Here is a 15,929-nt window from a genome sequence, read left to right as displayed (position 1 = left end):
GTGAAATGTGATATATAAATAATTAAGCTGGATAAGCATTTAATAATAAGAATACCTGCATGAATGTGTTTCTAAATACAGAACTTCTCCCTTCTTCAATCGTGCGGATGTATAAAGGGGCTTCTTCAGACCTTTGTCAGCAACAATGCTTATACTGTACTTAATCCTGAAGAAATTCACAAGAAAATACACGATGAGAGCAAGAATCATCAAGAATGCTTAAAAAAGGAAAAAAAAAAAAAAAAAGAAGAAGATGAAGAAGAAGAAAGAAAGGAAAGGAGTGGTAGCAACAAGAACAATAGAAGCTGCTAAAAGAAGCATTGCATCTACTAGTAGTTGAATGTGGAAGACTGTATATCCAATACAAATTTGGTTCCAATTCTTGAGCTATGTCACTGTTTTTAGAATTGACATTATTATGAGTGGCTGATGAAAAAGATAGATTGCATCAACAACACATGCAAATAAGCTACAAATATTGCTAGTAACCTCCCAATAAAGCAGATAAACCATAATCGTGAACAATGAAAATTAAGTAATGTATACCCAGCATGTATTTCTACTCAAGAAATCCAGTAGACACAAAACTACCGAAGTGAGGAGGGGCTAAATTGAACTCCATAGAAAACACAACACCAAGATAATAAAAGTGACATATAACACTTAATAAACTTAGCCTATTATTATGTTACAAATGTAAATACCTCTTTAAAGCTAATATGTGACAAAATAATTACAGGCATATACAATCAATAGAAATTTCAAACTCGTGCACGACCTCACCATATAAATTTATTAATAATACCAAGATTTATACCACATATCATTATCAAACTTATTTTTAGGAATATATAACATGATTGCACATGAAGACAGATTAAATAGGAACTAATTGGACTTAAAAATATACATATTTTACTTAAAATTTCCTCAGAAGAATGAGGCTTTTGGCTATAGAAAGATGGCCTTCAATTCAATGTTTCGAGTGAGGCCTTCATGATCTGATCAACAATTCCATTTGGTTTTGTTCCTAGGATCGGATAATCCAAGCTTGAAGGGAAGCGCTCCTCTTCCCTTCCATGGTTGTGAGCTACTGGCTCATGCAAGACTTGAATCCAATGAAGAAAATGCCCGTTCTAGAGGCCCATATAAGGCATGTGATTCAGGGTCACAAGGCATAATTATATTATATTTTCAAGTAGGAGAAGCTAAAAAGGACAATAAAAACCAGTTAGGCTGTGATAAGTACATGATCTAACAATTTGTGTGAAAAGAAATCTTCGAATTTAGCACCTCTTTCTCTTGAGATTGGTCCGTGCTGCCATTTATGCAAGTGGGCTATAACACCCCACCCGATAAATGCAATATTTCGAAATATCCTCGCAGAGCTACTACTACTTTCCTGATAATCAATACAGTGGAGATGCTATTTTTTTTTTTCATTTATAAACTGCAAGAATAACTACAAGAGCATTATAATGAACACTACTGGCATTCAATCATAACTTAAATATATAATTTGTTCAACTTATACAACTTCTGTTCCCAAAACCATATATATATATATATATATATATATATATATATATATATATATATATATATATATATATATATAGAGAGAGAGAGAGAGAGAGAGAGAGAGAGAGAGAGAGAGTTAATGCGTACCAAGGCTCATTGCAGAGGTTGTACTGTATCGTAACTTCTCGAACATATCTCTGTTGCCGCAACGCATTCTGAAGAATGAAAGCCATCATGAGACCAATTACCATCTAATTTTGTGTTATTACAAGTATGTACGATAAGATTGCAATCTGGAAAATTCATATACTATAATTTTTTATTTTTAAATTAGATTTTGCAATTATGCAAAAAGGAATCATTTAAATCATTCTATTTTGCATTTAACATTTGAATAATAGAGTAGATAATTACTAATAATCAATATTCATGCACATAGTTTTTAGGCAATAGACCATCTTCTGACCCTTCTTGCCTTATAAAGTTGTTTCGAGGATCTAAGAGCTGCTTGACTTCTTTGTTGCCCTATCTAGGTTTCACTATCGTTCATTGAGTGATAAATGGATCTCCCTGCATAGTACTCAGACTTCTAGAAGCTTTGCAAAAAGCATGTAGTCGCTTCCCAAGTAAGATTTCAATCTTGGCCAATGCTTTTGGTACCAATGATTTCCAACATGGCATCAAAGCCTTGTTGACTGGGAGGTCTCAAACAATTTTAACAAGAGTAACAGCACAAACAAACTCCAAGAAGAATCACCTTAAAAGAAGGTTATTAAATGAAAATTTTAACTTCCATAACATAATGATGCTTATGGCAAATGACAATTGTAACCTTTGGATTATTTGAAAACACTATGAATGCCAATCACTATATTATATTTCTTCATCTAGTTTACATTTAAATCTTCCACAAAAGTGACCCACTGCAGATATGCAGCCAAACAACTAAAAATAAAGAGGTATAAGATGCAAGACATCAACCATTGGATCACAGTTCTTTCACATCATTTCATTTCCATACTTCATATCAGCATATATTACAAAATGCATTCAGTATGCAATATTAGTATTCATCACTACCCAAGAAGATCATTAGATTTGAGAGAAAATATATATATATATATATATATATATATATATATCAAACTTTGTATATTTCTTAACAATAGCACAGTACAAACTTGCTAAAGAAAAAGCACAACTTACCGCAAATTTTTTTTTTTTTTTAAAAAGCCAAATTAATATAGGCAGGGTATGTAATAGAAGGTCCAACATGCAGAAAACTCAACTTTTGCTATACTAACATTAAAAAGAATAACAAAAATCATAATATAGGTAGGGGCAGGTAAGTCCATATGGTTAATGGAAGGGAACAAGTCAGTAATACCGAAGCAGCAGCCCTGGTAGTCATTGTCCGCTCAACAGCCACTGGAGCAAGGGTAGGCTCTACTGTTGATGTATGTGTAAGACAAGGCTCAAGATCAATGGTTCCACCTCCTTTCTGAAATCAAAAGAAGAAAAAATGTAAAGACAAAAACATCAAGAATGTGTTAGAGACTAGAATAAATTATATAGATACCATTTACAGAGCCAAATGAAACTAATAGTATATCCAAATAACAGTCCATTGATTTATACAATCATGTCCAAAATTAAATGGAAAACTAGAGAAATTCCAACTACTTCAGATAGACATCAATGAATCAGACAGAATCTAACTAAACGTTTTTATAACCTTTACAATGCAGCAACGCTCAACACGGTAACTACAACCAATTGCAGCACCCCAAGCTCGTGAACGAACATTGTTTCTCAAAGTGGAGATGTAACCTAATAAAATGTTAGAAGCACAAAAGTTAGAGTTACACAAACAAAGCACAAGCAGGATTATTGAAAAATAAAATAGACATTTCAATGACAGCAAAAAGCTAAAACATGTCTGTAAATAAATACAATCACCACAAGAACACAATTAACCAAATTTCAGGAACATGCTTATCGAGGAAGAATTGAGTACGGTTACCTCCCCTTAAAGCCCAGCTGTAAGAGAGGTTTTATAGGCTTACACCAATTCAAGGCCTTTAAATCAAGTATTTTAATTGAGTTTAGAAGTATTCTTATGATTAAAACCTTAATGTAGGAATAGGGCTTGCTTGATCAAAGGTTTAGAAGTTGGCCAATCTATAAAACGGTTGTAATTGTCTCACACTCAGGAGTGAAATGGAATTGAAAATTACAACTCGAAGCTTCATTAGCATCTAAATTCTAAATAGAGGCCAGCCATCGGTGGGAAGTTTTTATACCGACCGCTTGACCATAGGGGGTTGGTCACAGAAGCATTCTGACACCTTCAGTCAGTTCAAGGTCGGTACACTGACCGCTAGCATTGATTGAATCTGAGTGTGTGTGTGTGTGTGTGTGAGAGAGAGAGAGAGAGAGACAGACAGAGAGAGACAGACAGAGAGACAGAGAGCGAGACAGAGAGAGGTGTGCTTGTTAGGATTTTTGTGAGAATGAAAGAAAGCAATGGCCGGAGTAGAGAAGAAACGGAACAGGAAGAAAAACACCAGCCAAAGTAGAGAGCAAGAGAAAGAGAGTTGAGCTGGTTAGGATTTTTGTGAGAATTCGAGGAGAGAGAGAGAGAGAGAGAGAGAGAAGATGTCAGCGCTGCGGAGATGAAATTGAGAATGAAGAAGAAAACTGAAAAAATGAAAGAAAGTAGGCTCGGTTGCATGTAAGGTTAAAAACTCCATGATGAAAAAATAGTTTTTAATATATATATGGGCAGGTCGGATTTATTGAGTTTACCGATCCCCTAAACCGGCACCTTATCCGACAGTCCGAATTTAAATTTTGATTCCACTCAGCTGACCGATAGATCAATTTATCCACCCGCAACCCTTCATGGCGGGTCAGAATGGGCAGTTTGGCTGGTTTGGGCCAACCCATTGAGCAGCCCTAATTCTAAACCCCTCTTTCGTCATCCCTTTATTTTCTTCCTTCTTTCTTGTTCTCTCCTTAGACTTCAAACTACAGCCAGACCCAGACAATTAAGCTTCTGAAATAGTTCTTTTCTTTCCATATTTGATCACAAGCCCATGAAACTTCTCTTACAACCTTAAAAGCCCTAAAACCCTAACATTTTCCTAACTGTGAACAGCCAATTAAACCTTAAATTGTGGCATCTTACTCATAATGTCAAATTTCAACGTGTGAAAGTGCCTACTGTATGTGTTTTCAACACCTAATTTGTGCAGAAAAGCAAGGTAGAGTTGAACAAGGCTTACAATCTTGTGGAGGTAGCACTCGAATAGTAGCACGTAACTCTAGGATAGCAGGTGGGGGAGGAGAAGCTGTGGGGCGACAGTAACCTGTATGCATAAGAACTGGAACAGCAGGAAAACTTTAATATTGATTTTTGTGTACCACCAAATTCAATAATTTACAAAACCAACACTAATGCTAACAATAAGGCCACATACCAGCAACAAGATCCGAGTCATCAGTGTATATATCTGTCCCCCATAGCTGGCCACCTCTGACCTGCACACAATGGCTTAAATAACTCAAAATGAAGATGCAGCATTGCTAACAGAAGCATAGTCAAGTTGCAATCCCAAACCCTATACCAGCAATAATGGGAATAAAGCAAAAAAGAAATTCTAAACAAGTTGATCAAAAGGAGAATACAAATACCTTTTTTCAGCACAATTAATTGCATGAAAATAAGTGCAAAAATACCCACGTTCTGATAGATAAATGCAACTCACACGCCCAAACAAGTCACCCTCCAACCCCTTTCCAATAGGGAAGGAGATGTCATATGGTCCAAAGACCATTGACAAGGAGCAAGACTACTATCAACAGCTCTTAGTTGCCACAATGAGAACTTCAGGCAACCATATCTTCCATTTCGAAGGAATCAATAAAAGAGTTTGTGAAGACAAAATCTAATCTTCAAAACCATCAAACCCACAACAGACCACCAAGAACACATGAAAAATTCCTTATAACAACAATGTGACATGCGAAGTAAATGAATGGGTGCTGTGAAGTATGCTGCACGAACATATCTTTGTTATACTTTTAAAGATCTAATGCCCAGGGGTCCCTGCTCCAAACATCTTGATTTTGATTAGTGGTTTTGTACCGTCACTTGGCAGGTGAGAGATTGGTTTGGCAATATTACCCTTTTCCAGAAAGGATAGACCCCATTGCATCACTGTGAAGGATTCTTTTGTCGCTAGCCAAGTTAAGCAGTCTACACATATACTTGTCCAACTCAAATTTTTAAGAAATAATACGCTTGAGAATCACAGCCGCATATGATAATAGACTAACTACTTGTGCAGTTAACACTTTCTTTTTTTTTCTTATGAGAGCCACATTGAACAAGACACGGGAAGGATAGTTGAGCAGTCACAATGTGAATATTATGAATACATCAAAGAAAAGGGAAACAAGTCATAATGTGAATATTATGTTTCAAGAAGAATTTCTAGATAAGTAATCGCAAATTCATTAAAAATCACAAAGGCACTGGGAGTATACAAGAGAGACACCTGTCACTTAGCTAGAAGCAGGAAAAAAAAAAAAAAAAAAAAAAAAGATCTTAAAAAATGATAGCTCGAAAGACTAAAATCTGAGGCAGCAGCCCAATGCAAAATAAAGAATAAAGCCTTCAACCACTAAGGTCTTCTCGCAGTCCTCAAAGCTCTGATTGTTTCTTTCCCTCTAGAGACACCACATAAGGCATTGCGATATCATCTTCTAGAATGCATCAAGCTGAAACCTACCCTTTGATGCTCTCCAACAGGCAAAGAGATCTATCACCCTCCTAGGCATAACTCAAGCTACACTGCTGAAGATAGCATTCCAAAGAGAACCTGCAATCTCACAGTGAAGTAAAAGATGATCCACTGACTCCCCATTGTTTTTACACATGCAACACCACTCAACCACAATGATATGCCGTTTCCTTAGATTGTCCATGGCGAGTATCTTCCCTAAAGCGGCCAACCAAGCAAAGAAAACCACTCTCAAGGAAACCTTATTCTGTCAAAATACTCCTCAATGGGAAAGGAGTATTATCATAGGGAACAAAAACAATGTAGTAAGATCTAACATCAAACAACCCTCTCTTGAAAAGAACCCAACAAAGTTTGTCTTCACTCCCCATCTCACTCTAACATAATACAAAAAAGTGAAGAATGAGATAAAGAGATCCAACTCCCAATTGTGAACCGCTACGAAAAAATTGATACTCCACTAATGAGAAGCACTAGAAAGTTCTAAATGGTCTGCCATTGCAACCTCCTTAAAATGGGAAATGCCAAACAAGACCGGAAAAGCCATACTTGAGGGCTTGATCCTACACCATAAACCATGCCAAAATTGAATTTTGGAGCCTTTACCCACCTCAAATATAGTGACACAAGAAAACTCCCCCCAACCCCTCTTAATATTCTTCCAAAGCCCCACTCCATATGACCCGTGGACCTCATTTGAACACACCCACCCTAAGCACTGCCATATTTAGAATCCACAACCACCCTCCATAAGGCCTTTCTCTCATGAACATGGCGCCAAAACCACTTCCCCAAAAGAGCCCGGTTGAACACAAGTAAATTCCGAATCTCCAACCCTCCTTCAGAGATCGGAGTACACAACTTATCCCGTCAAACCAAGTAAATTTTAAACTCAACACCCATAACACCCCACAAAAAATCCCACCGCAACTTCTCTATGTGATTGGCCACACCAACTGGAAGGGGGAAAAGGGACATGAAGTTGGTATCCAAATTAGATAAACTGCTTTTAATCAATGTAGCTCTCCCACCCCTTGATAAGTACATCCTCTTCCATCCAGCCAAACAGCGCTCTACCTTCTCAATAATGTCGTCCCAAATAGATTTGCCTTTAAATGAAGCTCCCAAGAGAAGACCTAGGTACTTTATAGGCAAAGAAGATACCCTGCAACCCAAAATACTAGCCAAACCTTTGACATTCATTACATTATCAATCGGGACTAACTCTAATTTAGCCAGATTAATCCTCAAAGAAACCGGTTCAAAGAATAAAAACAAACAACGCAAATTGCAAAGATGATTTAGACTTGTCTCGCTAAATATCAAGGTGTCATCTGCAAACAAAAGGTGAGAATGTTGATAGCACCACCACTTGTTAACGCCACCATTAAGCCTGATAAAAGAGCCTCTTCCACTAAAGCATAAATCATTTTACTTAACGCCTCCATAATAATAACAAATAGAAAGGGAGACAATAGATCTCTCTATCTCAAGCCACAAGAGCTACTAAATAAACTAAACGGAGTGCTATTCACCAAGATTGAAAGGCGCACAGAGGAGATACAACACGCCATCCATTTAAGCCATATTTCCCCGAAACCACAACTGTTCAACATTTACAAAAGGAAGTCCCAATTGACATGGCCATAAGTTTTTTCAATATCCAGCTTGCATAGCACGCTTGGTTCCTTAGATGTACGCCTACTATCGAGGCACTCATTGGCAATGAGAACTGAGTCTAAGATCTACCAACCCTTGATGAAAGCATTCTGAGGCTTAGAAATGATCTTCTCCACTGCAATTTTCAACATGTTAGCTAGAACTTTGGCAACAATTTTGTACACTCCACCTACAAAGCTAATAGGTCGAAACTCCTTAAATGTCAATGGCCCCTGGTTTCTTCATAATAAGAGAAATGAAGGTAGCATTGAGGCTTTATTCAAACGTACCTCTAGCGTGAAATTCATGGAAGACATTCATGATGTCTACTTTAAGCAACTCTCAGCAAGCTTGGAAAAAACCCAGAGTAAAACCATCAGAGCTCGAGGCTTTGTCACCATTAAGAGCTTTCACCACCTCAAAGACCTCATTATCCTCAAAAGGTCTCTCCCCCCCCCCAAAAAAAAAATAAATAAATAAATCAAACAAGGCCATTAACCTAGGACGGCAACTGAACTACTCAGTAAACAAGTTGTCGTACAACTACACAATGTGTTCTCTGATCCTAGATTGATATGAATAAACTATACGATTAACCACTAGATACTCATTGAAATTATTCCTTCTATTTGAATTGGCCACTCGATGAATGAGCTCTGTACACTTGTCACCCTCTCTTAACCAAAATGCCCTCGATTTTTGCCTCCAACTCACCTCCTCCACAAGCATAATCCTCTTCAATTCATTAATCACCGCAGCCTTCCTCCCTATCTCCTCCACAACTAAGCCTCTCCCTTACCAAACCTTCAAGGGCCCATAAATCAGCCAAAAGAAGCTATTTCTTTTTTCTCTATAAAGCCAGACATCTCCTCATTCCAAGCTCTTAAATCAGTTTTTGAGCTTTTAGTTTGCAACCTAAGATGTAACTTGGAAAACCTTGAAAGTGTGGTAAGAGGACCACCACAATTTCACCCCATCTACAAAACCCTTTAATTTTAGCCAAGTGTTTTCAAACTTCAAGTATATTTTGGCTCCAAGAATGCCTCCACAATCAAGAAAAATAGGAAAATGATCCAAGCATAGTCTACATAGCGTAGCCCCTTCTAGAGCAAATCAGGGACCTAGGTTTCCCACACCAGGGATACAAGGAATCTATCGATTCTAGACCATGAGGGAGGGTCTCTTTTGCTAGACATCGTAAAAGTGCTGCCCACAAAGGGAATGTCCATGAGCCCCTACTTAGAAATAAAATCAGAAAACTCCAACATAGTTGGACAAATATGGGCTTCACCCGAACTCTCACTCGGAAAATGAGTTACATTGAAATCCCCCCCACCAATGCACCAGGGTAAGTCCCATCAACTTAGCAAACCAGCCAGAACTTCCTATAAAAACCTTCTATCACCATCAGCATTTGGACAATAAAGACCCGCACACCCCCAAGCAAATTGATCCTCAACATTTCTAAAAGAAACGACCGCTGAGAACTCACCCACACACTCATCGATTTAAGAGTAAATAAGTACAAAGCTAACCTAAAATGTCAAAACACCATACTTGACAAATAAACTAGAATCCTAGTACACTATCATTCCAAACTGATATTTTCACAAAAAGAACTTCATGATAGGCAGATTGAAGAAATATGGCAGAATCTATATAAACTGTTTTGGCTTGGAGCCCTTATGGTTTTGTCCCAATGAGAGGCTGGCCATCCACCAATTCGAACCATGCACACACACAAAAATTACAGAAAGCTCATTAATCAATTTCATATAAACATGAAGCAGCTTGACCTTACTTGGCGATTTGTAGCAGTGACATGCTCAGCTGGAATCCGGATTTCAAGAGTGGGACCATTTGAAGAGCTTTCTCCACTTTTTTCAGCTTCTAATGCTTTGTATTCCTTCCACAACTTTATCAGTTCTTGCATGCATTCACCAACTTTATAAACAACAGAAGAAACTTCAGCTTTACCTGAAACACTCCCTGATTTAGAATATAATAGACATCTACAGGAACCAGTAATACCTAAAGACACCATGATCGAAACCAATCAACCTCCATTTTAACATACAATGGCTCATGATGTGTCATAATATAAAGGAAGTAGGAAAGGGAGTAAAAATCTTTGCACCAAAAGTATTCAACCACTATTTATTGATTACATTTCTTACAATCGATAATTAATTAAAACTAGTGCTGGTTATAGAAGAATGATATCTCAGATTTTACCAGCTTCTGGGAAGCCCTTTTCAAATTTTAGACAATTAATTACTTCAATTTCTGTTTGTCTTCATTAAGAACTTTAACTCTCTGAACCAGGCTGTATGTTGGTCACAATTTGTCAAGGCAAAAACATATTACCACTAGCTTCCTAGATCTTTTGGATTCAAAATTCCAATAAAAACATGCAACCCCCTCCCCCCAAACAAATAATATTAGCATAAGAATCTGATCAGATTCTTTCTTCTTTAATTTGAGTCGCATTAGAAGAGCTTCTCCAAGGTACTTGCTCTTATTGCCTCATATTTTCCAAATTGTAGGGAAGATAGTCACATAGCCTAATCCTGGAAATATTTTGGTTTGCCTAATAAGTAATGAAAAGGTGTACTTTTAAATCTTGGAAGCATTGCAGATGACAAGAAAGATTCTTTTTTTAATGAATTTTCAGGTTTTAATAGCAAAAAACTATGACTTCTTTATCATCCTGCAAACCAACCACCCTGCAGCCCCCCTCCCCCCACCCCCCTCCCCCAAAAAAAAAGGGAAGGCAACATCATAGTTAATGACTTGGGACTATGCTTTGTTGAGCTGAATTTACTTTTTTTTTTTTGGGGGGGGGGGGGGGGGGGGGGGGGGGGGGGGGGGGGGGGGGAAACCGTTTGTATTCAGCTATCAAGTTTATTTTGCACACGGCAGGAAGTTCTGCGCTGGGGAAGGCGGGGTTCATGACAAGTGGCCATGAACTGTAACCAAACAAACACCAGTGAGAGTGAAAGTCTGAGTTTACAGTGTTCTACTTCTAGTACCTGCTAAAGTTCACAACTAGTTCTCGAGCTAGGGAAAGAGAAACCCCTGCCGCAAGCCTCCGGCAGTCAAAGAATGAAGTGAAGACAATGTCAAATGTCAGTGGTAATCATTACTATAATATGGGGAAGCTATGGTAGCAATCCAAGCAAGTCAAGCTTATTCATCCTTTAGGAGCAAGCAAGAAAAGCTACTATCTCGTTATCATATCCTGCTGAGTTAAGCAACACCAGCTGCTCTCTCAACTGGTAACCTCTTTTCAACAGGGGGCAGTTGCTCTTACTTCTAGTCATACCTCTACTCTAGTTTGACCTCTTACTGATTCTAGTCCCCACCAGCCTTCCCTCCATCCAATAGAAGAAGATGGATTAGCACGTACCTCTCCCAGCAATGAAAAAGAAAAAGAAAAAAGACACTAGGTACAGCTAGTACGTGAACAGCCAACCATCGCACTATAAAAATTGGATAGGTTCAATCTAAGCTTACTAATAGAGGGGAGGATTCTAAAAGGATCTACTAAGGTTTATCGATACCATCCCCCAGAAAGTAATCATAGTGTTGTGTGTGCACACACATCCACAAGGATGCATATTCCCTAGTCTTGCAACATAATCTCTATGATAATTGTTGAAAATAGTATACTACCTTCCAAAAATATAATGTATACATATCAAACAACAGAGCTTAAGATAACATAAATTCTGATTGTCATGAATGATTAAACTCTAATAACCAAAGTAAACACTAGAAGTACACATGTTAATGCTAATAAAATTATCACAAAATGCAAGGTAAACTGGAGCTGCAAAAATGGAAATAATTTCCGTCGAAATCTGCATTGCTTCACCAGGGCACAGATCCTGCCACTACAGTGAGTGAAAAGAAGTTTCATCCAATAAGACAGAATACAGCAGCTTACCTTGAGATCTGCAAAACATAGAAGGCAAATAAATTGTTATTTTTTAACCACCAAAGGAAAAAAAATATAAATATATATAGCCGGTCACGCGCCACCGTCTGCTGAGTTTTATTTTTGGTTTTTTATTTGTTTTTTTTTCCTGTATTTCTGGCTTTTCAATTGTATTTTGGGTTTGTTTTTGGCTCGAGTTTTGGGTGTCCCTCTTGGGTTTCGGGTTTGTTGATTTTTTTTGGGAGGGTTGCTCAGGGTTTCTGGTGGTTTTTGGGGGTTTATTGGGCCGGGTGTTTCAGGGCAGGTTTGAGTGTTTGATTGGGGGCTTCTTCTGTTTTTTTTGGGGGGGTTTCTACTGTATTTTGGGTGTTTGATGGGGTTTCAACTGTATTTTGGGTTTTTTTTGTGGGTTTTGGGTTTTTGAGTGTTGTGGGTGTGTTGGTCCTTGTGGGTTTTGTTGGGTTCTTTTTGTGGGCTAGCTGGATTGTTCCTGTGTATACTAACTATGTACTTAGAGGTGCCTTACGCTTTTTTAATAAAATTCTCTTTTTTAATTATATATATATATATTAAAATTTCCATTAAACAATAACAAATACCCATCAAATAGAAAGTAACAGGACAAAGCACTTGATTTAAACCTTGATAGTTGACATATAACGCAAATAGCATCTACTCTTGGACAAAGCACTTGATTTAAACCTTGATAGTTGACATATAACGCAAATAGCATCTACTCTTAACTGAATCAATAACAAGACGAAGCCACGCCAAATAATTTTTGTTCTTTCAAAGATCACAAATATACACCAAAAATGTACAACAGCATGACAAAAAGCATATCTGAAAGTATATCACTCCTGATGCAAGCTTTTACCACATATAAGAAAATAATATCAGTAAAACTTGTGTCCCACCACTGGATCTTCTTCGAAGGAGGCACTAGATTTTGGTAATTTTTGCCTCATGATCCACTTACGATATTCGGTAATGAATTAAACAGAATAGAAATATGCAGTGTAAGAAGATGACAACAACCATGTCTCACCCACATGCTTTAAATCTTATAGAGGCCAAATAACTATTGCCTATCCTAAAAACCAGGAAACTAATTAGGCAATTCAATAGAATTTCAATCCATAGTTCAATAGAACTTCATTCCAAGATCCAAGGATGCAAAACAAACACGATCATGATCAAAGAAATAAATATTTATCCAGAAGATAGTATGTAGAAATGGATATCTGGAGCTCATTTTCATGTACAACAATGTTAAATGATGCAAAAGTGATCCTTTAAGATAAATAAGTTTTTAATTAAATGAGCAACCAAGGAAAAAAGCATGACGCACCCTTCATTCTCTTGAGCACGAGCCCTAAAACGGTGCTCACGGTTAGTCACTTGAGGGCTGCCCCTTGACCGTTGCATTCTTTTACGATGTTGAACTCCATAATTATAAACTTCCCTTTCCCTTTCAGTAGCCCCTTCACCATCTGCACAACCATCATCTGATTCTTTGTCGTCACACCTATTGCGCTTTTCAGTTCTATCTCCTTCAATATCATTGCTTTCTTTCCTCCTTTCTCTTGCTTCCCAATTGACATTTTTCCAGCTATCCAAATCTTTTTGTTTTTTCTGATCTGGTGCTGGATTTTCCTGCTCTGGCATTCTTAAAGATCCATCCCCTACTTCCTTGTCATTGTGAGAAGTCTCTTTCTCTACTCCGTTCCATGAGTCTCTCCTGGTATGATCCTTTTCCCTCTCTTTTAGTCTTTCCCTGTCTTTTGAAAACTCTTTTCTCTCCCTCTCCCACCTCTCTACATCTCTTTCTTCTTTAACTGACTCTTTGCACTCACTACTGCTATTAGCTACTTGCATGCCGCTCCTGCGATCACCTCTTTCTTTATCCCTTTCCCCCCAATCCCTATGCTTCACATCTTTCCTCTTTTTCTCCTTCTCTTTCAATTTCTCTTCACCCTTTGAATCAACTTTGTTTTCCCCAACAGCCTCGTGAGCCTCCACAAAATCCCTCTCTTCAGTTGTGGAACCTTCCTTTCCTACCTCAACGGGGCTCTGTGAATTACCACGTGGAACATGCCAGAAATTTATACCTCCACCTGAGGCATCAGGGTATCTTTTTCCCCTTTGATGCTCTTTTGGTTCCTTCCAATTCAAGTGACTATTTGATGCACCATAACCATCCTTTTCCATCTTCATATCACCTTTTGAATCATTATAACTTTCCCTATCATATCTTGTTTCCTTATTATCGGCCCCTCTACTTTCAGATCTTACATCCTTTTCACCCTTTGCATTTTGAGATTCCCTCCTGGCCTCACTATACAACTCTCTCGTCTCCGTCTTTGTATCACGGTTCTCAAATCGGAGATCTCTACTATCCTTCGAATCCCTCAATTCCAGCCTGTTTTCAGAATGATCTACATGTGAATCATTTGAAGAAGATGGCATCCTATAGACTGAATGAAGAGGAGATCTTCTCTCTGCATCACGAGATTCAGTCCGTGGAATCTTCGGCATCCGACCATCTTGACTCACTTCATAGGGGGGATGGTACTCGCTAGAAACTGCTGATGACAGCTTGGGGTACGCGCCTGAATCCTCATGTGGGTATTTTGAAGATGAGGAATGACCACTCTCTTCGTGAGATCTTTTAGGAGCACCACTCATAATGAAAATACAGTACAACCACACAATTGAATCTTTATCCAGTAAAAATAACCAAAATTAAACGGGCTTCTCCAAATTTCTCACATAATCTGAGCATTTAATAACTGCCACCTACGAGCAAAAGCAAGTGTTCAATATTTGTCAAAACAACTTCACATGTAGTCATAATCGTTGAAAATTAGCACAATCAATCCTCAGAGGTTGAAGAAAAAATAAAACAACCATAAGCCATAACAAATTACAAACAACATATATATGAGAAAAACAAAAGACACTACGACTCCATTTAATTTTTGTGTACATAAAATTCAAATTCAAATCATGAATTGTAAATTCTAAATTTTTATTTTGAAGCTTAGCTTTTGATTTTGGTGAACCAATGAACATTAAACCTTATAAGTACCAAAAGAAATCAAAATTAATATTAAGCCTCGCCAACCTCAATATCTCTCCCTATGTAGATTACCACGAAAGTAATTACCAACGCATTGAAAAAACGGGATGACAAGAAAGAAACTATTAAACGATTAGGCACACCAAAATCCCTAACAAACATCAGGGGAAGCAGAACCAATTTCGAACCTTTCATTCCCCGCTTGGTTACCGAGAAAACTGATAAAAAAAAATAGATGTACAATCACGATGAAACGTACATTTCAAGCACAAATTTCTTCTCTCAGCAATCAGACAGAGAAAGCATTCATTACAGCAATTGAGAGAAAGATAGAGAGTCACCTTCAGTTGTATTCTTAGATCTCCAACATTTAGAATTAAACGAAACCCTAAACAATTTCGTAACGAAAAATTTCATGAAAAATATTGGAGTGTATGATGAGCTTCCTCACCTTGTTTCTCGATCAGCCTCTCTTGTAGTTTTGTCTGTGACCCTGTGTGCGTGCGAGAGAGTTTTTCTTACTAAGGTTTTATATCCGCCTTTGTAGTCCGACGTCGTTTTTCGTTACGGAATCCAAAATGAACCGAGAGGGGAAAAAGCTAGTTTGACGGGGAATGAATGACATGGTTTACACGTTTGTGGCTTCTGGCTTCTGAAACACTAACGTCGGTAACTTTGACAGGGGGTTTTTACAAGGCAAAATTACACTATAAGATTTTCGGAGTTAACTTAAATTACAAATCACTCTTTGTCGTATCAGAATTAATTCAAAAATTATTATGATTGGCCTAATTTATAAATTGTTTCCAAAAATCAAATTTCGTTACAAATTTTAACAAATTCCTTTTGCGTGTGCACACTGCCCCTAAGTTCCTTTGGAAAGGCTACATGCCACCCCAAGCCCCTAAGGGTGGCTGCC

General features: G+C 37.8%; 1 protein-coding gene across 1 annotated transcript in view; it reads right to left on the bottom strand.

The window, feature by feature from the left end:
• LOC133866374 (uncharacterized) overlaps positions 1-15,598 on the bottom strand; it is a 16,493-nt gene extending 895 nt beyond the window's left edge. Inside the window, exons 1-9 of the mRNA XM_062302881.1 lie at positions 15,462-15,598; positions 13,280-14,727; positions 9,790-9,973; positions 5,004-5,064; positions 4,809-4,907; positions 3,257-3,351; positions 2,909-3,022; positions 1,669-1,736; positions 46-166 (exon numbers count right to left, since the gene is read on the bottom strand). Of these exons, the coding sequence (XP_062158865.1) occupies positions 46-166; positions 1,669-1,736; positions 2,909-3,022; positions 3,257-3,351; positions 4,809-4,907; positions 5,004-5,064; positions 9,790-9,973; positions 13,280-14,616 (2,079 nt within the window). The 5' untranslated portion in view covers positions 14,617-14,727; positions 15,462-15,598. The remainder of the gene's footprint in view (positions 1-45; positions 167-1,668; positions 1,737-2,908; positions 3,023-3,256; positions 3,352-4,808; positions 4,908-5,003; positions 5,065-9,789; positions 9,974-13,279; positions 14,728-15,461) is intronic.
• Between the last annotated feature and the right edge of the window lie 331 nt (positions 15,599-15,929).

This window comes from Alnus glutinosa, chromosome 4, assembly GCF_958979055.1.
Source record: "Alnus glutinosa chromosome 4, dhAlnGlut1.1, whole genome shotgun sequence".
Classification (NCBI taxonomy): domain Eukaryota; kingdom Viridiplantae; phylum Streptophyta; class Magnoliopsida; order Fagales; family Betulaceae; genus Alnus; species Alnus glutinosa.
The sequence above is the reverse complement of the archived record's forward strand: the minus strand, read 5'-3'. Positions and strand labels throughout refer to the sequence as shown.